Source organism: Epinephelus fuscoguttatus, linkage group LG5, assembly GCF_011397635.1.
Source record: "Epinephelus fuscoguttatus linkage group LG5, E.fuscoguttatus.final_Chr_v1".
NCBI classification, from domain to species: domain Eukaryota; kingdom Metazoa; phylum Chordata; class Actinopteri; order Perciformes; family Serranidae; genus Epinephelus; species Epinephelus fuscoguttatus.
In genome coordinates this window covers 24,592,132-24,616,742 of record NC_064756.1, presented here as the reverse complement: position 1 = coordinate 24,616,742, position 24,611 = coordinate 24,592,132, and the positions used below count along the sequence as shown (strand labels likewise).

Below are 24,611 nucleotides of genomic sequence, written 5' to 3'. Positions count from 1 at the left end.
TCAAAACATATCATTTGAAATTATTTTGCCAACATTTCTCATTGTTGACTCCTTCCCATGATAAGTCATTTCGAGTGGCCACAACTTGAATCATGCAATAGACCTTTTTCACAGCTTATCATAAAAGAAAAGAACATTGTATTAGTCCTTGTAAGTCATGACTGCAAGACGAGCATGCACAGGACCACAACCCTGAAACTGAAGCGGCTAAATGGAACTCAGCATTATTAATTTTGTTATGTACACCTGTGCTTTTCCTAAAGTCTGTGATAAAGGGCTGTTCTTTTTCCTAAAATCCCTCCCGGATGACCTTCATATTGTGAGAAAGATCTACCTATAGGCAACATAGACAGCTGCTATAGGTGAATTTAAAAGGTTGGATATACATTCACAGCCCACTTTATTAGGTACACCTTGTTAGTCCTGGGTTGGACCCCCTTTTGCCTTCAGAACTGCCTTAATTCTTGGTGGCATAGATTCAACAGGGTGCTGGAAACATTCCTCAGAGATCTTGATCCATATTGACATTATAGCATCACGCAGTTGCTGCAGATTTGTTGGCATCACATCCATGATGAGAATCTCCCGTTCCACCACATCCCAAAGGTCACCTGCTTCAAGGTTGGACGTGTTGTTGGTTCAGAGATGGTCTTCTGCAGACCTTGGTTGTAACGAGTGTTTATTTGAGTTACTGTTGCCTTTCTATCATCTTGAACCAGTCTGGCCATTCTCCTCTGACCTCTGGCATCACCAAGGCATTTTCGCCCAGAGAAATGCCGCTCACTGGATATTTTCTCTTTTTCGGACCATCCTCTGTAAACCCTAGAGATGGTTGTGGGTGAAAATCCCAGTAGATCAGCAGTTTTTTAAATACTCAGAACAGCCTGTCTGGCACCAACAACCATGCCATGTTCAAAGTCACTTACATCACCTTTCTTCTTCATTCTGATGCTCAGTTTGAACTTCAGCAGATCGTCTTGACCTACATGCCTAAATGCTTTGAGTCACTGCCACATGATTGGCTGATCAGCTATTTGTATCAACGAGCAATTGTACCTAATGTGTGTACCTAATAAAGTGGCCAGTGAGTGTAAGGTAAATGATGGAGTGGAGAGCATCAGAGTAAGGGAGAATTAAAGGACAAAGCCATCCAGGGTGTTGTGCAGAAACAAGAAGAGGATGGAAATTGCAAATTCCCTTACTGTTTGTATTTATTCTATAATTATATATGATTTATTATATAAATGTATTATAGTCTGCTGCATTAACACGTAAAGATTATTTTAATGTTGCTGGTCGAGGTGGAGCCTTTTTTCACCTACTTAATTGCATGATCTAATCTGTAAGAATAAACAAAGTTTCCCAGTTTAAGGAAGACATGAGCCATCAGATTATGACTCCGCCTCTCCTCTGGCGAACATCTGCGTGCAGATGTTTCCGTGTTGTTTGTCTGCAACAATAATTCAAAATGTTGCATCATTTTCCATTTTGATAACTAGTAACATTATGCAGGATATTTGGCGCGAAAATCTCCACGCAAAGTTTACGCAGTAGCTCGTCACTCAGGGTTCAAGTTTTAATGTAATCTCGCTGGACTATATTCTTTACGATCCTGTGACACGAAGTGTGTGAGAGATGGCAGGTAAGAAGAAATCCACGTTGCAAACAACTTTACAGTTAAAGCTGCATAAGTCAAGTTGAACATTTTACGGCAATTAAATACTGGCGCGCAGAAAGTAATATCTTACAGAGGCTGTAAAGACTTTTCTTTGACAGTGTTTGCAGCAGCCTGCTGAGGATTACACACAGCTTCATGCGGTGCGTAAAACAATCCAATTCAAAGTCAAGTTGAACTGTGAGGCTTCCTGGGCGTATCCATACTGCAGTTGCAAGATAAACGAACTAAATTTCTTATTCAGACGTTTGAGACTTTAAAATAACTCTCCAATCAATCAATCAGCACAGAAAGCCTGTTATTAACGCAATACATGAGTCTTATATGACATTCAGTTGAATAGAGATGATTCTGAAGGGAAACTTCCGCTTTCTCTTACATGCTCTTTGATCATAATGCTGAAGTCGCTGATGTTTTTTATGTAACCACAAGAAGTGACAGTTTGCCACCTGCTCTTCAACAATCTACACAGGTTAGAGGCTGAATATTAAATCCCAAGAGATTAGAAAAGAAAAGAATTAGGTTTAATTGAATTTGTAATGAATACATTTATGTTCTCTGACTGCAACAAACAGTATATTAAAAACAGATATTCATACCTTGGTTAGACAAGTTTGGTTTCATTTCTGGGGAAACCAGCAGTCTAAATAAATACACACTTTGACCTTGTAGAGACCAGCGTTCACTGCACTGGTGGCAAGTCAATAGGGGGGAGCGGGGCGCATTTTGGTTTTGGGCCAAATATCATTAAAATGGTTTGAGATGAATAATGTTTTTGTTTTACACTAACATTTATATAGCACAACACAAAGTGCTTCACACAATAACAACAACAACAACAACAACAACAACAACAAAACAAATAAGTAATGAAATAGAAGAATATGCCAGTTAAAAAAACAGACTAATAAAAATGAACAAATAAATACACAATAATCATAAATACAAGATTAAAAACTTAAACTTAAAATGGTATTTTTGTGGAGGCTTTATTGTCTTCAGTCTTCTTATCTGTGAAATTAAAATAAAAGCTTCGTTTCCACTGAGGGAAATGGATTTCTGCCCACAAAAACAGTCAGGAGGTTGACATTGCCGGCACATGTTACATTTTCTGGGAGGTCAGGCGGTGGCATAGGCTGTACATCAAGCAGAGCACACGCCGTAGGTACGGCCTCGATTCGATGCAGAAGTGTAAATCCTGCATAAGGAGAAATATGGACCCTGTGGCTGGACCAGTTGGGAACCACTGGATTAAACAACAGTGTAATAAGTTTTACAGTTAGCTCCACCTTTACCAGATGCAACATTACATGATATGTGCATACTGGTACATATATATTAATTTTTTGTATACAGTGTCTTTAGTGGGGGTGGGAGAAAAAAATTGCAAAGAATTGCAATATTATGTGCTGTAATATTGGATCGATACCTGGGCACCAAGTATTGATTCTTTATTCAATAAGTTATTAACATTGCAATTACAAATAAACTTTTGGTAGCTCACTTGAAAATCAATTGCTGTTGCAGCCCAATAGATTCAATTTGCTGCAATAAGAAAAGACTGAAGTGGGATGAGCATATGTTTTGACGTTGTTTGACGCTGTCTGAGTGCCTTATTTAATATAGCGTGTGCTCACGGGCTGCAGGCACGTCAGCCCTAGCTTCGTACTGGAGAAATGTCAAATACTGAACGTCCTATCACTCATTTAGACAAAAGTAGATCAGAAAATAGGGCCCAGGTTGAAAAAAAACATTAGTTCCCCTTTAATTTGATATTCATCATAAGATCTTTAAAATATTTAAAGAAGTCAGTATTGAAGTTGTGCAGTTTTTTTGCTTCATGATTGTTGTGGATAAGGAAGCTTCCTGCAGTGAATTAGTGAGAGTGCCTTCTCTTGAATATTATTTTGTCCACATTATGTCCCATTTATGTCAGTGAAGGTACGCTAAACAGCATTTACTCCTAATGTCTCATTCAGTGTTTGTACCTCTGCTGAAATCAAAACTTCTGAGTTGTGTGATTTCTTTTGCTCCATATTTCCTCTTCCAGATGAGCTCGCCAGGGTGAGGAGAAAGTTTGTGGACAAAGTGTCCAGAGCACTGATTAAGCAGCTCCTGGACGACCTTTTAGATGATGGCATCTTGAATGATGGCGAGAAAGACGCAATAGACGAGGAGAACAGCGCCACGGCAGACAAGGCACGCTGTCTCATTGATACAGTGAAGAAGAAAGGAGACGAAGCCAGCAGGAAGCTGATGGCTCACCTGAAAAGCAGAGATGCGACACTGTACTCTGAGCTGGGCCTGTCCTCTGATCAACCTGTTTAGGTGAGCTGGCATTATGCAGTGGAGCTGGTCAACATTTCTGAGCTTTGAAACCCAGTCGCCAGAATAAATGTTGGCATTAAACATTTCTGTAAACCATGGTTATGTTATATATTTCCATTATTATGTAGCGGATACATTGAATATTTTAACTTTTCAACAACATTGTGGTTAATGTGCGGTTAGGTTTAAGAACAAAAAACACTTGGTTATGGTTAGAAAAAAAAATCACGTTTTTGCTTATACCCAGTTTTGGTAACACAATCCTGCTTCTAGGAAACAGACACTTTTTGTAGCACTATCCCGGCATGAAACACAGAGACGGGTCACTGAACAACAACCATGTTCAGTGGCTAAGAAGCTGATGAAAGATGCAACGATTTATTGCTTTAAAACAGCCGGTTTTGTTGTTTGTTGGTCTGTAACAGTGATCTACAGCTTGGCAGACATCTTGCCTATAGGTGACAAGCCATCCACCATCCCCTCCACCTCCCCATCACAAGCTAGCTCATATTCAAGTACTGTGCCACTTCAGAAACATTAATATATGTATGAATCGTACAAATTTAACGTATGCGTTGTTTGCAGAACTGACACTTGACACTCAAGTTCAAATGAAAACTTAAAATGTGCCTGAGGTGGAGAGAACTTTATCCTATTTTTGTCTAAAGAATAAGTCTGGCATTATTCAATATATCCCTTTATGAATACCATGAAATGACAAACTCAGATAACACAGTAGTCCGTCTCTCAACACTTTTTGTTTCCACTGAGGATGTGTTTGACTGGATATAGTTAAATAAATCATCTTATGCAGATGATTTGGTAATCTTCTGCCCGTACAGTGCCGGCCTACAACAACTATGGTGCAGATTCTGATATCAAATATAACGCCAATAAGAGCAACATTATGATTGTTAGAACTAAAGAAGACAGAAAATTAGTATTTCCTGAATTCTTCTTATCTGGTGTTGCTCTTAAAGTGTGTAATGAGATTAAATATGTCAGTTATTATATTGTCAATGATTTATTTGATGACAAAGATATCCACAGACAGTGTCACAAGTTTTACGCCCAAGCTAATATGCTTGCTCGTAAATTTGGCACATGTTCAGTTTATGTAAAGACAGCTCTTTTTGGAGCATTTTGTACCCCACTGTATACTGCCCCCTTGTGGCACTCCTATAGGAACAGCAACATGCAAAGACTAACGCCGGATTTCCATTGGACGCGTGTCCGTTGCGGAACGGCAGTGCTGGTTATCCGCTGCGTGCTCCGCCATCCGTCAATACCCACCGGCTGCGTTTGCTGTGCGGTGCGGTGCAGCTCCGCCGGAAGACATCTCGGTGCACTGCCATGATTAATATCTCCTCGTCCATGGTGTTCACGGGGTGAAATGACGTCTGAAAGCCTCTGACCTGTTGACTTCAGGCCTGCCTCTGCCCATTATGTAGTTTTTAAGGTGTAATGCAGGGAAATATGATCCACTGTGAACACTGAGCATTTTATTTTGAAAATTAACCAGATGTTTTATTGTGTTTCTGTGCACGACTTCCTTCCTCGCACAATCTGCTCTGTGCTGAATTGCTGCGTTGTGCTCCGGCATCTGGCAAAAATAGAAGTCCTGCGTATCTGTTGCGGAGGGCTCCGGAGTGCCGGAGCTGAGATGGAGCCGGAACGCAGCACAGCCGCAGCCGGTGGAAACACACACATTGACTAGAATTGAATCCTATCGGCTCCACTGCCGTGCCGGAGCGGAGACGCAACCAACACGCATCTGGTGGAATTTGGCCGTAAAGGTGTTTTCACATGTAGTCTTGTTTAAACAAACCGAAGTCAGTCCTCTGACAGTGGACCAACAGAAAAGGGACTCAGTTCTTTTTGTGTTCACATTGTCAGTTCATTTGAAAGAACACTCAGTTCTCTTTCTGGTAAACTTCAGCTCTGATGGGGCCTCAGTCCTCTTCCTGTTCACACTAATATATATGTTGGCATAGTTATGTTTTTACTTTGACGTGGCCCTGCAGTGAGGTTATGAAGCCACTCGCTTTCAGATGAACTTAAAATTGGAAGAAAACCTCAGTGTTTCTGTGCTGTAGACTGTTGTTGTTTGATGTATTCTACATGCCACATCTGAAGACGTGCAGTATCTTCTGTGGACCAAACTACTCCTCGTCCTGCATCCTTGCAAGCATTACAGGCCAACGTGGTTTCGTCCATTTTATCAAGTATCCCAGTGCAAAAGCATGTAATCTAGAGGGCTAAATACAGTGGCAAAGAGCAAAGTGAACCTGGTGCGTTTTTTGTTCACAAGGCACAGGTTAAGTGAACCGTTGACTTGAAGTGAACCAAACTCAGAGGGGTCTGAGTTCTCTTGGGGTGTTCACATATGTGCAAAAAGTCCGTTTAGAGGGCTGAAAAGGACCAAGTGTGAAAAAATGGCACCCGGTGCAACAGTGTGGCTCACTGATGTGTGTTTGTACGACAATAGAGGAACAAGATATATCAAGCTTTGGCTACCCAGGCGATACCTGTTGGTAGGATCAGTTCACTTGTTTCGGTCTTTTCACAGGACTTGTTGACTATAACACAAACAGACATACAGTATCACCAGCACAAAGAAATATGTCATTTTGAACAGCACCCTGAATGCAGTGATGTTGTGTTTTGCTGTTTGCAGCCGCAGTGTTTCAAGAGGAGCGGAACTGGTCATCCACACTAATCCCTACTGCTGATGCACCGTGCACAGAGGAAATGAGGAATGGAGATACTCGTCATTCATTATCATGCAATTTATAAAGCCGTTGTTTCTGTATAATATAAAAAAAATACAGTTTTACTGCAGAAGATTTCTATTAAGCGGACTCTTCTCAATGCACGACATGCAGTCATGAACTTATAATCACTTGATGTCTTATATCTATGGTAATGTTAATGCCCTTTATATACTTATTTTTAGTAAATATGATATGATAAAATGTGTGACTCATTATAAAATGATATTTTACTGTGTGTGTGTGTTTTTTTTTTTTATAATTGACCGAATTGTCACGTGACTAACAGGGATTATGGGACATCTGGTGAATTTTACGTCATGATTATTTCATGAGTAAAAATGTTTTTGCAGCTTCTGAGATTGAGTGCTCAACAAAAAAAGTGCAAAAGAGGCAGCAAGCAAATGTTTCAGTCCTAGATTATCATCAGTGCCTCTGACATGCGTTTTCCAACAGAGATAAAGACAGGCAGGCCCTACCAGGTGTGGCCAATCTAGCAGCTGAAGCTGATGTTGATTAACAAGATGTGGCATACTTGTGAGTACAACTAACATATTCAGAAGCAATGTAATAAAAGTAATGATTATACAGTTCTTGGTAATAAAAAGACCCTACAACAGAGATACTCAAATGTATATATATGGAAAGAAGATATGTACAACAACAATACTATCGCTAAACCATGCCGCAGAATGCAAGTTCAGTAGCTGGATGTTTAGCTTCCTGGAAATGTCAGCTACAGGGGATTTAGGATCACCTCTGTGGATGGAGCTTCAAAAGCAAAAGAGAGGGTGAACAAAAAGTTTCACCCTCTCTTTTGCTTTGCACAGGGGCATGTTGAGTCCCCACTCTTTTAACGCAGTTGAGCCCTTTGATCTAAACGAATCACTGAATTTGCCATGTTTCCATTAACCTAATGCACAAACTCACTTTTTTATTTTATTACATCTTTGTAACTTTAAGCATTACTCAGATATGTTGTTCCTAATGTGATTGTGGTAAATGGGGTGTGGCATTTGGATACTGAAAATGGCGACTCCCACCTTTTGATCCTCTTATCCAATAGATTTGAAATCTTGTTCAACCAATGGTAGTTGTATACCTGTTGTAGGTGGACTATATATGCGTTTGGCTTTTTGTTGGTCTGTTTGCACAGTTAAAGGCTGCAAATCAAACTGTCAGCAGTTCCTTTTATCTCCTATAAGTTTGCTGTCCTTGATTTGAGAGGTGCCTGATTTGGCTACATGCTGCTGGACGACGCACAACCGAGCACCCTGTTTCAAGGTGTGGTTCATGTTAAGAGTCTAAATTCGGCCTATTTAAAATATCGTTTGAATAATAAATGAGGGAACTTTTGGAGCAATGGTTCTCCTTTTTTGAGCCTGTAGCAGTAGACTGTGGGCTAGTACTGATGATATAATCTCTATGCGTAAAGCAGGAAGCATGTTTATTTATTGTTGTTGTTGTTTAACAATGTGTGGTGTTGCCACTGAAGTGAACAGCCTTCCCACACACATCTAAGATTGTGACCTTTGGAACAGCCTCACTTGTAGAGCAGTTTAAAAAATGACATCTGATATAAAGGATATGGAGGAAATGCAGAAAGGAAAGCTTCCACAGCGCCGGAACATTGTTGGCACAGACAGTTTCACTCTTTGGTGCAATACAAGTGGGTTACAAAGTAGGTGAGAGAAGCCGATCCCTCCATGGTATCGATCCTATGACGTTGGAGTCGATCTTCATAACGACACCTAGCCTATCTCTATCGATCCGCCCACTTCAGTTGATTTATCACCTCAGCCAGTACGCACGAACCCGTCCCTGCGCACAGGCTGCCGCTGGAAGCAGTTTCCTGAGTAACTTTTTTCAGACTTCGGTTTAAACAGATTTGAGAAATGGCAGGTAAGAGTTCACAGTCTAAAAGCCCTTCATGGTAATAATGACTCTGGTGTATGGTGGCGGAAATATGCAGGCAAACTTGCTGTAAACGATCCGTGCAGCGTTATGATGGCGGTGGGGAGAATGGGGGTTAGAAATATGATTTCTTATGCTTCCTTTATGTAACTCAGTCTGTCAAAGAAAAGTCTTTAATTCTGCATTTCAGCGTGTGTGCCACGTTTGTACTTTCGTTTTGTCGTGGCTCCTGCCCGCCCTGCTGGTTTGTGCCGTTGTGAAGTCTGTTGGGTTGTATAACAAAACGCAGACAAAACAATATGATGCAGCCTTTAAAGGCTTTCAGAATTTACATCTACAAGCTTTTTGTACAAGATTATCTTGTTGACATGAAAACTGTAGTGTGTTATAGGCTACAGTGTATTAATAGCCGGCTCACTGTCAGACATTTCAAGTGTTTGCTCAGAAAGTTGAAAAGCATAAAGCGACTTCTTTAAGGAGCCAGAATGTCCAAAGTCCCGGGTCAGCCGATAGTTATTATATTTATTTATTTATTCAAGCGTCCTCTGACTGAAAGGTTAAATACAAAAGCCACATCGCTTATGGTTTAATAAGTCATAATATAATGTGAAAATGTTACAAGTGTTCAGCTGATCAAGTCAAATAATGTAACCCTGGGCGTAGCTGTGTGTATGTTTCCTATCTGTGAGGAGGAAGGGCTCACCACAGCCAACTCTCCGCCAATATACAAAGAGGGGCCTTTACTCAAAGTTATGGAACATATGGATATATTGAATATATATATATATATATATATATATATATATATATATATATATATATATATATATATATATAGTGATAAGCCAAAACATTGAAACCACTGACAGGTGGTTAATGGCATATGCCACAGATGCTCAGATGCACTTTGTCATATTCCTTGGGCCAATCCTGAGCGATGTAAGCCGGGTGCATGATCCTGCTGGGGGGTACTTGCTCTGCAATGGTGTTTGAGTGGGTGGAACATGTCAGGTGGTATCAACATGAATGCCAGAACCAAAGGTTTCCCAGCAGAACAATGCAGTGGAACAAAATAATGAAAGTTATTCAACTCACCTGTGTGGTATGGTAGCCCAATGCTTTACATCACTATTAAGAAACGACAATGTGGGATCATCATTTAATGATAACTCACACATGCATCATTCAGATTAATTTGTATGCATTACTTCAACATGTGTTTACTCACTGTACACTCAATTTATTAGGTACATCTTGCTATAAACTAATACAGTTAATACAACATACTGCAATAAATCCTACCTGCATGAATGGTGTTATATTTTTGTTAAAACTGTTTTTAAAGGTAGTTCAACGGTGTTTATTATGTCTTTAGTTTATGATAATGACTTTAGTTGTTCTTTTATCTCAGACATGTTAGGATGTTACATACCTTGACATGTTTCGGCGGAAACTTCCGCCTTCCTCAGAAGTGTCACTTGGTGGTGGTTGTGATGCGTCTTTATCAGCTGATCTGTTGATCAGCCGATATTAGGGAGGCGTGACATAGGCTTGTGCCGATTTCCGGTTTAACTGGTTCGGTCCGGTTGAAGAGCTCCACCCGGTTTAATTCATGTCAACCGGATAAACTGGGTGGGGGCGTTTCACCTCAGCGGCGTGTCAAGGGACTATATTCAACTTATCTTGCATTGTAACATGCATTATGACAACTAGGCTTGCCCCGATTTCCGGTTTAACCAGTACGGTCCGGTTTAAGAGCTCCACCGGGTTTAATTCACGTCAACCGGATAAACTGGGTGGGAGGGAGCTTTTCACATCAGCGGCGTGTCAAGGGACTATATTCAACTTATCTTGCATTGTAACATGCAGTATGACAGATCAGCTGATAAAGACGTATGTATATATGTATGTAATGTATAGGAATGTAGGATGTATGTAATATCCTAACATGTCTGAGATAAAAGAACAACTAAAGTCATTGTTTTTAAAGGTGTTGATCCAACTTGATGATCATTTTGAAGGATGTAGTTTGTGGTGCGTTGAACTGTATTGCCTTGTACTTGCAGATGTCTGTATTATTTTGTCCAGCCAGTTTATATCAATGTTGCTTCATATTCCCTCTTCCAGACGAGCTCGCCAGAGTGAGGAGAAAATTTGTGGACAAAGTGTCCAAAGTACTGATTAAGCAGCTCCTGGACGACCTTTTAGACGATGGCGTCTTGAATGATGGCCAGAAAGACTCAATAGTTGAGGAGTACAGCGCCACAGCAGACAAGGCACGCGTTCTCATCGACACAGTGAAGAAGAAAGGAGACGAAGCCAGCAGGAAGCTGATTGCTCACATTCACAGCAGAGATTCAGCACTGTACTCTGAGCTGGGTCTGTCCTGTGTTCAACCTGCTCAGCCCGGTGAGCTGAAATATTTCAACCTATTTTGATTCAGACTTGTATTATACTTTCACACAGTCACAATTACAAAAGAAGTACATTGTTTTGAACAGAAATGTTTTGCTGTCCCCAGCTGCAGTGCGACTGAGTGAGCAGGAATGGTCGATCACCCTCAACCGTGCCACTGAGTCATTCTGGATGGACAAAGTGAAAGATAACAATGTCAGTCATTCAAAAAAATCACATCAAATATCTCACACGGCCTCAAAGGAATACTTAACCCACAAAATTACCATTTGTACAGTACAGGCCAAAAGTTTGGACACACCTTCTCATTCAATGCGTTTTCTTTATTTTCATGACTATTTACATTGTAGATTCTCACTGAAGGCATCAAAACTATGAATGAACACATGTGGAGTTATGTACTTAACAAAAAAAGGTGAAATAACTGAAAACGTGTTTTATATTCTAGTTTCTTCAGAATAGCCACCCTTTGCTCTGATTACTGCTTTGCACACTCTTGGCATTCTCTGGATGAGCTTCAAGAGGTAGTCACCTGAAATGGTTTTCCAACAGTCTTGAAGGAGTTCCCAGAGGTGTTTAGCACTTGTTGGCCCCTTTGCCTTCACTCTGCGGTCCAGCTCACCCCAAACCATCTCAACTGGGTTCAGGTCCGGTGACTGTGGAGGCCAGGTCATCTGCCGCAGCACTCCATCACTCTCCTTCTTGGTCAAATAGCCCTTACACAGCCTGGAGGTGTGTTTGGGGTCATTGTCCTGTTGAAAAATAAATGATCGTCCAACTAAACGCAAACCGGATGGGATGGCATGTCGCTGCAGGATGCTGTGGTAGCCATGCTGGTTCAGTGTGCCTTCAATTTTGAATGAATCCCCAACAGTGTCACCAGCAAAACAGCCCCACACCATCACACCTCCTCCTCCATGCTTCACAGTGGGAACCAGGCATGTGGAATCCATCCGTTCACCTTTTCTGCGTCTCACAAAGACACGGCGGTTGGAACCAAAGATCTCCAATTTGGACTCATCAGACCAAAGCACAGATTTCCACTGGTCTAATGTCTATTCCTTGTGTTTCTTGGCCCAAACAAATCTCTTCTGCTTGTTGCCTCTCCTTAGCAGTGGTTTCCTAGCAGCTATTTGACCATGAAGGCCTGATTCGCGCAGTCTCCTCTTAACAGTTGTTCTAGAGATGGGTCTGCTGCTAGAACTCTGTGTGGCATTCATCTGGTCTCTGATCTGAGCTGCTGTTAACTTGCCATTTCTGAGGCTGGTGACTCGGATGAACTTATCCTCAGAAGCAGAGGTGACTCTTGGTCTTCCTTTCCTGGGTCGGTCCTCATGTGTGCCAGTTTCGTTGTAGCACTTGATGGTTTTTGCGACTCCACTTGGGGACATATTTAAAGTTTTTGCAATTTTCCGGACTGACTGACCTTCATTTCTTAAAGTAATGATGGCCACTCGTTTTTCTTTAGTTAGCTGATTGGTTCTTGCCATAATATGAATTTTAACAGTTGTCCAATAGGGCTGTCGGCTGTGTATTAACCTGACTTCTGCACAACACAACTGATGGTGCCAACCCCATTGATAAAGCAAGAAATTCCACTAATTAACCCTGATAAGGCACACCTGTGAAGTGGAAACCATTTCAGGTGACTACCTCTTGAAGCTCATGGAGAGAATGCCAAGAGTGTGCAAAGCAGTAATCAGAGCAAAGGGTGGCTATTTTGAAGAAACTAGAATATAAAACATGTTTTCAGTTATTTCACCTTTTTTTGTTAAGTACATAACTCCACATGTGTTCATTCATAGTTTTGATGCCTTCAGTGAGAATCTACAATGTAAATAGTCATGAAAATAAAGAAAACGCATTGAATGAGAAGGTGTGTCCAAACTTTTGGCCTGTACTGTATATTAATTAATCATGCCCTGTTACCTTGACTTTGTGAAGAAAACTTCTTTTTCTTAGCATGCCTTCATTGAAAACAGCCAGCATATTTATGAACTGATTGGGCACCATGTTTAACAGCATCAAAACTATTAAAAATACATTTGGTTACAAATTCTCACACAACTTATGCTGAGTAATCCAAGTGTTTTTTATCTAGTCATATACTCAATACTTCCCAAATATGTGCATATTTATAATAATTATAATAATAAGTCACCCAAGGACACTTTACACAACCAGATAAATGGATGCTTTGATATAGTTGATAAAAGTGGTCCCCAGTCAATAAATAAATCAATATGTTTGCTGTTTTCCGTGAAGGTATGCAAAGAAAAAAAGTTTTCTTTGCAAATTCAACAGTAACATGGCACAACTAATTTACAACTGGTCATTTTGTGGGTGAAGTGTTGCTTTAAATGATAGATTTAACCTCTCTTGGATAGACAAGTGGAGAAACATTAAAGTCTACAATATATTGTCAGACACATGGTGTGTTTTTGTAATACTTGCTTCCTTTAAATTTGTTTCTCAGGTTTACCCTGTGGACAAAAAATCCATTAAGAACCGTGTGGCCCTGCTGATCACGAATATAAAGTTTACTGATGAGAAGATGAACAGAAATGGAGCTGACAAGGACGAGGAGAACATGGAGAAACTGCTCACGACTTTGAAATATGAGGTGGTGAAATACACAAACCTCACAGGAAAGGTACCGCATAAAATATATATATAGCCTTTTTTTTTCCCTGGTTGATTTTGTGGTATAGTACGGTATAGTAACGGATGTCTGACTTTTTGTGTTCTCACAGGCGATTGATGATGCTATACTTAAGTTCTCTAAACATCCGAAACTCAAAGAGACAGATAGTGTGATAGTGGTCATCATGTCTCATGGGAAACTGGGAAAAGTCCTCGGTGTCGACTGGAAAAAGGGTGATGAGAAACCAGATGAGTTCCTCATCGACAACATTTACAAACACTTGGGCTCAGAGAAATGTCCAGCGCTGCTGGACAAACCCAAGATCATCATCATCCAGGCATGCAGAGGAGGTGACCCCAAACTATTACAAACATCTATAGAAATTATTTTAGGAGTCTGCTGAAGTCTTGTTTGTCTTTAAGTGAGCAAGGTCTCGTACACTGTTTTAAAGTATGCTTCATGTGTTTCAGAGGAGGAAGGATCAGCATTTGTTAGAGATGTGGTCAGTGATGATGCGTCACAGTCAAATCTGCCCCCGCCTGCTGATGAAGACAACTTAGAGGCTGATGCCCTGAAATGTGTACACAAAGAAAAAGACTTTACTGCTCTTCTTTCCTGCACTCCTGGTCAGTTAACTCAGATATTGTGATATCTTATTCTGCACCTCACAACACAATGAAGATTAATAATCTCCATGAAAAACAGCAAAGGATGTTTATGTAACAACAAATATATTTTCTGTTCGGGTATGTTTTTCCTCCAGATACTGTCTCATATAGACAAAGAGATCTGGGGTCTTTTCTCATCCAGTATATTGTTGAGGTATTTAACACCTTCGTGCATCAGGATGACATTGAGGAACTCTTCAGAAGAGTAAGTGAAAAGTATTACCAGTTTTGAGTAGTGATGATGATGCTCTTGTTTCATTAAGCCCAGTTCAGACCAAAGATTCACGACAAGACAAAACTGTTTTCACACATTGCAAAGGAAAGTTGCAGCGATGTGAACTGGCTGGTCTCAGTTTGACTTCGACTTGGCAGACAGCGTGCTCGCTTACTGTGGCAGCAGCTCTCCATCCCTGCTGATCCTGAGTCTCTCTCATTTACATCCCTGGGGCTGTTAGCATAGTTGTCGGTCTGAATCCTCACAGTGTGTCAGTGTTGGACAGTGGGTTGCTGCTGCTCCCTGTATTTGCACATGTCACACACATACATACTAATTGACTAAATAATCAGAGCTGGTTATTTAGGTCATTGTGGTGTATTAAGGCCACAATGAGTGCAGTCTAGCTGAATCTCAGGTCGGTAATGTTTTCCTGTTCCATTACTAAAAATGCAACTGTAGCAAATATCTCACTGTCACTACTCTCATTAATATTTTAGCAAGCTACAAATAAATAAACAAAATTGAAAAGTCAGAAGTTAGAACGGAAGCACATGCAGTTATTGCTGTGGAGACAGTACACCGTCTCGTCTGGTGGAGTTGGTCTAAACTGGCATTGCAGACCGCTGCAAGTAGCTGCAAGTTTGTAACTCATCTTGTTGCAAGTCTTTGGTCTGAACTGGGTCTAAGTCTTAGCCTTGCTTAATTTCACACACCGTTTGTTTCATCCACACAGGTCATGCAACGCTTTGAAAAGTTCTCCCCTCAAACTAAAAGACAGATGCCGACCAAAGACAGATGCACTCTGATAAAACGCTTCTACTTCTTCCCAGGCCTCTAAGGGCAGGATTCACTGTTGTTCAACACAGACTAGTAGCTGTGTTTAAAATGCTTGCAGTGTCTTTTGAGGCACTACTTTGTGAAAAGATAAAACTTATAGATGTATGGCTTAACTGGCCCACTGGGCACAGGCCAAGGGGCCAAGAGCAAAGAGATGTAAAGGGATGCAAAACAACTGCAAAGAGACATAAAATTACTTAAAAGAGATGACAGAGACAGAAAAGGACCACAAAGATTCGGCCATGTTGTTCACAGTTGCTTAGTGTCTCTTTTAAATCTTGGTGGTCTGCCTTTTTGTAGTAGGGGGTTTGGGGCCTTCAATATGTCTGTCCAGGGGAATGTTGTCTCTCAATCTGTCCATGATAAAACTATTGTATATACTTAAAACATACATTTATATTTCTATATATCTGGCAGTGTGTAAGCCTTTAGATAAATGGAACATAGACATTTTTATCAACTTGCATTCAACAGGTTGTTTACTCACGGACGTCATGCAGCTAGTCTACAAGATACTGAATGAATGATTTTTGTTCCTCCACCAAACATTTTAAAACATGCCTGCCTGTGAATGTATGAAATCCCTTTGATCCTTGAGATGACCAAGGCAACGTGTCAAATGTGGAAGGTTTGTTATCTAGTTTAAACTCTGTGAAAGTTATGGGACACCAGACAACGCTGCCATGAATTATTTAAATGACAAATTATTTTCCTAACGTCCCACCATTTAAGAGAGGTGGTGGTATTTATTTAACAGAGACTAGAATGTTTGGAAATCCTTTCCAGGGCAGAGACAGGCAGCATAAAAATGTTGGTAGATGTGGTTGCTCAGATAACTCTCAGATCTTGTAAGTGATTTGCAGAACAGGCACACGAGAAGCTTATTTTGATTTGTATTGTGACACATTAACATTGAAAGGGCATTCGCTTTTGTACTTTTTTGGAGTAGCCTAATTTTGTCCAGGCTTTGATCCACAAATAAAAGCTTAACAAAATCAATATTGTGTCTTTTTTTTGGGAGGACACATTCAGCATTCCAGGTGTTTTGAGATGAGCCAGGTTGGGAACGCTTGCTGTTGTGCTACTTCACACAATGTGTGACACTGGGCTATCCAAATAATCTTCATCCCTTGTCTTGTAGCTACATGCACATGTAGCCATAACATTTTAACTAGGTTCATTAACAACCCAAAGTTCTGACTTCAGGTAGTTCACTGCTGGAAGGATGGTCTTTTCATATAGGCTTTTGGAATTGGGGGTGTGACCAGAGAAAACAAATGAAAATGAATGCGGCATTTGCTTTTGCTCAAGAGGCAGAAACACCTGAGACACCTTATCTATCCATGGCAACAGCCCTAGAGAAAAGAGCAAGAAGGCTGGCTGTTCTCGTTTGTTGCAGGATGCGGGTGAAGGCGGAGGGTTATCGCTGACATCATGAGCCACACCTGGGCCTGGTGTGCTTCATGATATATAACAGAAAGCCCTTCTTCCCTCACGGCGCAGCTGCTGTTCTTTTGGTTTTTCTACAGACATTTCCACACACCCATACACGCAACTTTCACATTTACATTTATTAAATGATTTATCATTATTTTGTAAATAAATAAGCTTTTAACTTGTCTCATCTCACCAATATTTCTTCACAAGCCTTGTCTCACTGAGTTTTATCATTAAAATTACCCGGTGTGTGATTAAACACATTTTTCCCCACACCTATCTTCACAGCCTTCCACAGCCCGACGGGTTCGATCAAAATGTTTAAATTGTATTTGGGCTCGGGTCGGATTCAGTCAGCTTTCAGTGAAAATATAGTGCATAAATAAAATCCTAATGTCTGTCCTGTTTATTGCTTGGGGAGTGCTATTTACGTGTTATTCACCTGAACACAACACACACACACATTGGCTGTTTGTTTCTACCTCTCCCCTCTCTGGAAGCCTAGGACCTTCCACAACCCGCCTCCTGTTAAATATTGTAACCATAACAACTGTGTGACACAAACTCAGTGCTTTAGTAATTAAATAATGTCGGGCTCGGTTTGGTTTCGGACATAACAACACAGATTGACTGTCGGGTTCGGATGGATTCAGACAGAAATATGCGGCCTGTGCTGCACTCTAACACACACACACACACACACACACACACACAAGGAAAACCGGACATTATCATCAATTTATAAACACCCCCCGGACGCCCCGGACAGGACGTCAAAAGTGGACATGTCCTGGCAAAAGAAGACATTTGGTCAGCCTAAAACTTTATGCTTACACTCAGACGACAAGATGATGAGAAATCAATTGTAGCTTTCTTGGGCTTCCCTAATTTAATTATGTTCTCTTGATTGCATCAGAGGAACATACCTGATGCAAAATGTTAGGTAATTGGCTGTATCTGTTAGACAGTCAATGGACTGTCTTTGAAGATGAGATTACAGTGATTGAAAATCTCTTGATGATGTCAAGTAACGACAGATGTCTACAAAAGGGGAATGCAAAGGTCACACACTTACAAACACATAGGAAGAATGAAACAATGTAAGCGTATGCATGAAGAAGACAAAATTTCCACCACACATCGTCGTTTAACTAACGTTGTATCTTCAGAAACTTTGACCTGTTAAGCAGTTCGAAAAAATGAAAATATGTTTTGCTGCCTTTTCATCTTTACTAGTTAACAGTTAGTTAGCTTCAGACTGAGAAAAAATAATACAATTCACTGTGCAGCTCAGAGGCTACCAGTAGTACCGGCAATGTTTAATGTGGAATGTTAACACACCTTAAATGTCAATATGACAACTTTCACCATTCCGCTTGTTTTTATCATCTGCCTTGCATGACAAACACTTTATGGATGATTAGATTTTTAAGCGCTTAAAAACAAATGTAAATACATTTCAACTGGATTATGCAAACTGCAAATATTCTATTTCCTCACTTGAGGAAATAAAGTGGTGGAGCACTGTTCTGGTGCGCTCGGAAACTGTTACATTACATTTATCATTTTTACAATATACTATCATTGTTTTTCTTGCTGTCACTGCTGCCATTATTCTTAGGCCAAAGTTATCACCCTTGAGCAGAAGCATGAACCCATCTTTGTGAGAAAGCGTTCAGACTTAATCAGGAGGCAACTTTTTCAGGAGGTGCACATAGAGAGTCAGTGTAAAGATCCAAGAAGGGGCAAACCAACCAAGAGTTCACACACACACACACACACACACACACACACACACACACACACACACACACACACACACACACACACACACACGTGAAATGATGCAAACAAGTGTCTGCGAGTTAGAAATCTGGTAACTTAAGCCAAACCATGTGTGCTTACTCTGGGCTGTATCAGTGAGAGACAACAACACAGTCAGCATGTTGACACAAGGATAGTAGAGTTTAAGCACAAACTAGCAGCCACTTTATTTTCCTTCACCTTGTGGGTAAGATTCATACAAATGCCAGAAACAACATGAGTTATCTTTTCATTCACAGACATTTTTCCACACCTGGTAGAGACAAACTTAATGACCCATCAGTAAATATCCAAGGAGCTTCCAAAAATTGACCTTAATTAACAACAACAACAAAAAAAATTGCCCTCCTTTTTTGTTCATGTGGATAATATAATTTTGTTTATCATCTACATTTACACATTATCAGCAGACACAGTTTCAGTCCACACAAGAAATAAATGCAGTGTTAGTATTATACTCTCTTTTTAAATATGTTTTAGTCTTAACCTTCTCCTAATATCAAGCTCTTAAGCTGCTCAATGCTCCACTGAAATTTGATCAGGAGTTACTGAAGAACTGACCATTAACTACTCCTTAGTTCCTCATTAGTTTCTCGGTAACTACTCTAATTTTGTGTATCTTATTGTAAAGTGCTACCAAAAGTTCTCCTTTCAAACTGAAAGACAGATGCCGACCAAAGACAGATGCACTCTATTAAAGCGCTTCTACTTCTTCCCAGGACTCTAAGGCAGGATTCACTGTTGTTCAACACAGACTTGTAGCTGTGTTTAAAATGATGCTTGCAGTGTCTTTTGAGGCACTACTTTGTGAAAAGATAAAACTTACAGATGTATTGCTTAACTGGCCCACTGGGCACAGGCCAAGGGGCCCGAGGGGCAGAGCAAAGACATGTAAAGGGACACAAAACAACTGCAAAGAGACATAAAATTACTTAAAAGAGATGACAGAGACAGAAAAGGACCACAAAGATACGGCCATGTTGTTCACAGTTGCTTAGTGTCTCTTTTAAATCTTGGTGTTCTGCCTTTTTGTAGTAGGGGGTTTGGGGCCTTCAATATGTCTGTCCAGGGGCCTGTTGCCTACATGCACTTGTAGAACCACAAATAAAAACTTAACAAAATCAATATTGTGTCTTTTTTTGGGAGGACACATTCAGCATTCCAGGTGTTTTGAGATGAGCCAGGTTGGGAACGCTTGCTGTTGTGCTACTTCACACAATGTGTGACACTGGGCTATCCAAATAATCTTCATCCCTTGTCTTGTAGCTACATGCACATGTAGCCATAACATTTTAACTAGGTTCATTAACAACCCAAAGTTCTGACTTCAGGTAGTTCACTGCTGGAAGGATGGTCTTTTCATATAGGCTTTTGGAATTGGGGGTGTGACCAGAGAAAACAGAGGAAAATGAATGCGGCATTTGCTTTTGCTCAAGAGGCAGAAACACCTGAAACACCTTATCTATCCATGGCAACAGCCCTAGAGACATGAGCAAGACGATCTGGACGCTGGTAAGATGGAGGGATGTTTACCACAGCTCATTTACACATACCACCCACATTATGATACAAAGCTGGTTAAAAATCAGTGAAATGTCCCTTTAAAGTAAATCCATTCTAACTAAACCCAGCAAATGTAAAGACAAAGTAACATGCTGAGCAGTTAATACTTCAGCCTTCTGATAACCAAGGAATAGCTTTTCAAAATAAAACCCTCTTGTTGTTATAGGAAGTGAACTAAATTAAGGATTTTGTACTAAAAACACAAACTTTGGAGATCTCCAGTTGGTTTGTCTTATTCAGACTGCTAAATAAATCCAGCAGCCCAGGAGGTGGGGCGGCTCGTCCACTAGTCGTAAGATTGGCGGTATCGAAGTAGCCTCGGGCAGTACTGAACCCTAAATTGCACCCTGTTATCTGTGGTGACGTGTCATGTTCAAGTACTCCTCTTTTTGTGCTCTCTAGATGAGGTCCTCTGCCTTCCAGTCTCTTACTGTTACTTTTTTATCATGTTCAGTGGCTCTGTTTTGGCCACATGCTGCATGATGCTACCATTTTAGCAACACTTGCATGGAAGTCATGTTTCTTGATAGCTTTGATGGCAATAGATTACCCTGTTGCAATGCAAGAAACATCCTCACATCATGCAATACTTGTTACTCACATATTGGAAGGCTGTGAAGATAGGTGTGGGGGAAAATGTGTTTAATCACACACCAGGTAATTTTAATGATAAAACTCAGTGAGACGAGGCTTGTGAAGAAATATTGGTAACATTTTGTTAAAACCTGCCTCTTAGGCTGCAACAATGACAGGAGACGAGACAAGTTAAAAGCTTATTTATTTACAAAATAATGATAAATAACTTAATAAATGTGAATGTGAAAGCTGCGTGTATGGGTGTGTGTCTGCGCCGTGAGGGAAGAAGGGCTTTCTGTTGGAAGGTGATGAGCTTTAATAAACTCAGCTTATTTAAAATATGGTTTAAATAACAAATGAGGGAACTTTTGGAGCAATGGTTCTTTTTTGGAGCCTGCAGCAGTGAACTGGAGGCTAGTACTGATGATAGTGCCAGTGCCATGAACCCGACTTAGTGATGGGAATACCGAGCTGGTTCTTTTGGCTCGGCTCACTAACAACAGCCGGCTTTTTCGGTTCCCAAGTGGCTTCTCAGATTTTTGTTGTTAAAATTAATTTATTACCAACAATAATATAAAATAAATTACTAATGTAAACATTGTATCAAATGTTTAGCCTACTATTTCTATAGCATTATATACTCTACAGAGTGCTACAAAAAATTAATTATTTTAAACTTTTAGCTTTTTACTATTAAACACTTAACTATCTTAAACTTGTAACTATTTGCAGTGAAACAACATAGAGAAGTTTACAGAATCACACAACAGAATATGACTAAAACTGCAGCAGCAGTTGCAGTAGACACACTGGCAGCTTCATTAATGGCAGGTTTGCTTGCTTCCAGTTGCACTGATGGATGAACAGTTCTCATGTGCCTGTGCAGGTTGTTTGGATATGAGATTTTTATCTTGCAGACTCTACACTCTGCCCTTGTATTGTCAGTGTAACTGAAATGATTCCAAATTTTACTGCTTTTCCTGCTGTATTCATTTTCTCAACTTTTTTACCTTTCCAGCTTGTTGTCTGTCTCTGTAGCGCCTGCTCTCTCTCTCTCTCTCTCTCTGTCTCCCTCGCTCCTGTTCATCTGCTCACCACGGGCACACAGAGGACACCACACATATTGACCAATCACACGCAGCTTGAACAGAAAAAATATAAAACCAAAGGGAGCCGGCTCCCGTTGTTCACTTCAAAGAGCCGGCTCTATGTGCCGTTTCTTTCGCGACCGACACATCACTAGAACCCGTCCCTGCGCACAGGCTGCCGCTGGAAGCTGTTTTCCTGAGTAATTTTTTTCAGACTTCGGTTTAAACAGATTTGGGAAATGGCAGGTAAGAGTTCACAGTCTAAAAGTCCTTCATGGTAAGAAACGACAATGTGAGTTTATGATTAGTTCATGCTTAATGGATCATCATTTAATAGGCTAATTAACCCACACATGCATCATTCGTAGGCTACGCATTGCTTCAACATGTGTTTACAGTGGGTACTGGTTAAAATGGACACCTCACTCTCACGGATTCACGCATTGTGAGAAATGTAAGTCACGACTGTAGCCACTAGGTGGAAGCAGAGTACACACATACAGCTCAAAAGATTTCAAGATTTTGGGACAATTCCACGTTTGACCACAAAGTGGCTGCAATGGAGAGTGGCGCTGTTTTTACTGCAGGTAGTGTACTACTGTACTGTAGGAGCATGAGCGCAAATGACAACACCAAAAGATCAAAAACTACAAGGTAAAACCATAAACCTTGTCTCACCTGTACATATGTGTGTAGTGTTCGTGATCTGTGATAACAGGCATCACTTGTCATTCATGTAGGCTACAGTAACTTATCTGGAAACGGCTTCATTTTCTGGTTGAGAAAAGCCGTTCAAACTCAGTCACACCTTTTTAATAGCCTACACTGGCGATGCACAGTAATTATTCGTCTAGGATGATGTTGTGCTGCATGAACCATTACACACAGGTGATGATATGTTTGTCATTTTAAACGCATTTTAACAGATAAGATTGTCATTAAACACAAGTTTTAGATTTTTTTTTACAGTGGCGGCCGCGCTCCATCTTGTTTAAAACCAACAATCTGTTATTAATGATAGACTAATCAGTGCAACAGACACATAATATAATATTCTTACACATTTAACAAAAACGTACCGACATTTTTAATGACTAAAAGCAGGAATTAACCTACATAGGGCCTATTGTAATTGGATCAGAATATTTCCACCGATTCAGAGTTAAAAAATAAATAAATAAATAAATAAATAACTAGGCCTATAGCTCTGATTTGTGTATAAATTGATAATCACAATGACAATCATTAACACTAGAACAGCCAGGACGGTCTGACAGACCATTTGGGTTTTTATAATGAAAATAACTCTGTTTAGATAAAACCTACAAGCTTCTCTTCCCATGACTTTTCCTAAAAATGTGTCTTGTATGTTTTCTGAAGCCTTTAAGTTACAAAAATGAAACACACTAGACTTCTGAGCATTTATACCTCTGACCGCAGCAGCGGTCGCACAGTTATATATTTTGATACAGGTAGGCTATACATATTGCAAAACTCTGCACAAGTACACCAGTGAATACATTTTCGTTTCAAAATATTTATTTGAAAACAAAACCATTCATACACTTAATTAAAATACATTTTGTTAATAATAAAAAAAAGAATGTAATCTCAACAGTGACTGCAGCGGGACTGCGGCTGAACCGAGCAGTATCAAAGAAAAAAGTTTCCACTAATTATTTCAGTGTTTATTTCTTTTATTGTTAAGTTTTTTTTTTTTATTATTAAAATGCTTAACATAGCCAACAATATTATAGACCAAAAGTTAATCTAATTTATTATTGTAGAATGTATTTTGCACAGCAGTTCAGCTTTCTGAATGGGTTGCAAAGAGCCCATTTCGGTTGCCCGCTGATGACATGTGAATGTGCTGAAAGAATGTGCGCTACACAAACAGTATGGACAGAGGAATAACTGGGAGGCAAAACTGTCATTTGTGAGATTGTTTACAATTGTGTAATTAGTTTATAAAAGCTTGTTTTGATTTTTTTCTAAACTTAAGCTTCTAACTAAGCTGACATAGCAATATTGAAAAATGCTGCACTAAACATGCCTTAGCGCTGCCAAAGTGTCTTGAATTAATAACATGACAAAATGCGCAAAAACTGCTGCCAACAGAATGCTGAAGACTAAACTCAAATGAGAGAACCCTTTCATTAAAATATGAATTTCTACACAATTAGTGCTATAGGCTAGTTATTTTATTATTATTTTTAACTCTGAATCGGTGGAAATATTCTGATCCAAATACTACGACAGCGTACAGTATTAGGGCCACACCAAGAGAAAAAAAATGAGAGGAGGAAAAAAAAGTAAGTTCTTATTTCAAGAATAAACTCAAAATTTCATGATTAAACTCGAAATGTTGAGAATAAAGTCGTATCTTAATGACAAACGTAATAAACCACAACTTCCCACAAGTATAATAATACAATGAATAATGGTTGTAGTGGTTTGTTTGCCTGTACACATAATAATGACCGTGGATGCAAAATCCAGGCGAGCAGGGCTGCACTCTCCGCTCCGATATCACCCAACAGAGCGGTGCCCTGTCCACCTGATTTTTCACGGAAACACGGAGGCAAAACAGAACGCAGCCAGCTTCCGTTTTTTTGTGCGACACTTCCGGTCCAGCACTCTTACCACTGTGTAAA

The 24,611-nt window shown here is 40.1% G+C and overlaps 2 protein-coding genes across 4 annotated transcripts in view; both read left to right on the top strand.

The window, feature by feature from the left end:
- Positions 1–1,409: 1,409 nt before the first annotated feature.
- LOC125888808 (caspase-1-A-like) lies at positions 1,410–7,012 on the top strand. Its single transcript, XM_049576422.1, has 3 exons — positions 1,410–1,642; positions 3,726–4,003; positions 6,681–7,012. The coding sequence occupies exons 1-2, from the start codon at positions 1,636–1,638 to the stop codon at positions 4,001–4,003; spliced, it is 285 nt and encodes a 94-aa protein (XP_049432379.1). The 5' UTR covers positions 1,410–1,635; the 3' UTR covers positions 6,681–7,012.
- Positions 7,013–7,885: 873 nt separating this feature from the next.
- LOC125888799 (uncharacterized) overlaps positions 7,886–24,611 on the top strand; it is a 38,853-nt gene continuing 22,127 nt past the window's right edge. Inside the window, exons 1-6 of one of the 3 annotated variants that reach the window (XM_049576403.1) lie at positions 7,899–8,058; positions 10,816–11,097; positions 11,210–11,298; positions 13,580–13,756; positions 13,857–14,097; positions 14,218–14,373. In XM_049576403.1, the coding sequence (XP_049432360.1) occupies positions 8,019–8,058; positions 10,816–11,097; positions 11,210–11,298; positions 13,580–13,756; positions 13,857–14,097; positions 14,218–14,373 (985 nt within the window). In that variant the 5' untranslated portion in view covers positions 7,899–8,018. Of the gene's footprint in view, positions 8,059–8,388; positions 8,677–10,815; positions 11,098–11,209; positions 11,299–13,579; positions 13,757–13,856; positions 14,098–14,217; positions 14,374–24,611 lie in introns of those variants that run through there. The other 2 variants (XM_049576405.1, XM_049576404.1) reach the window with 2 other exon arrangements.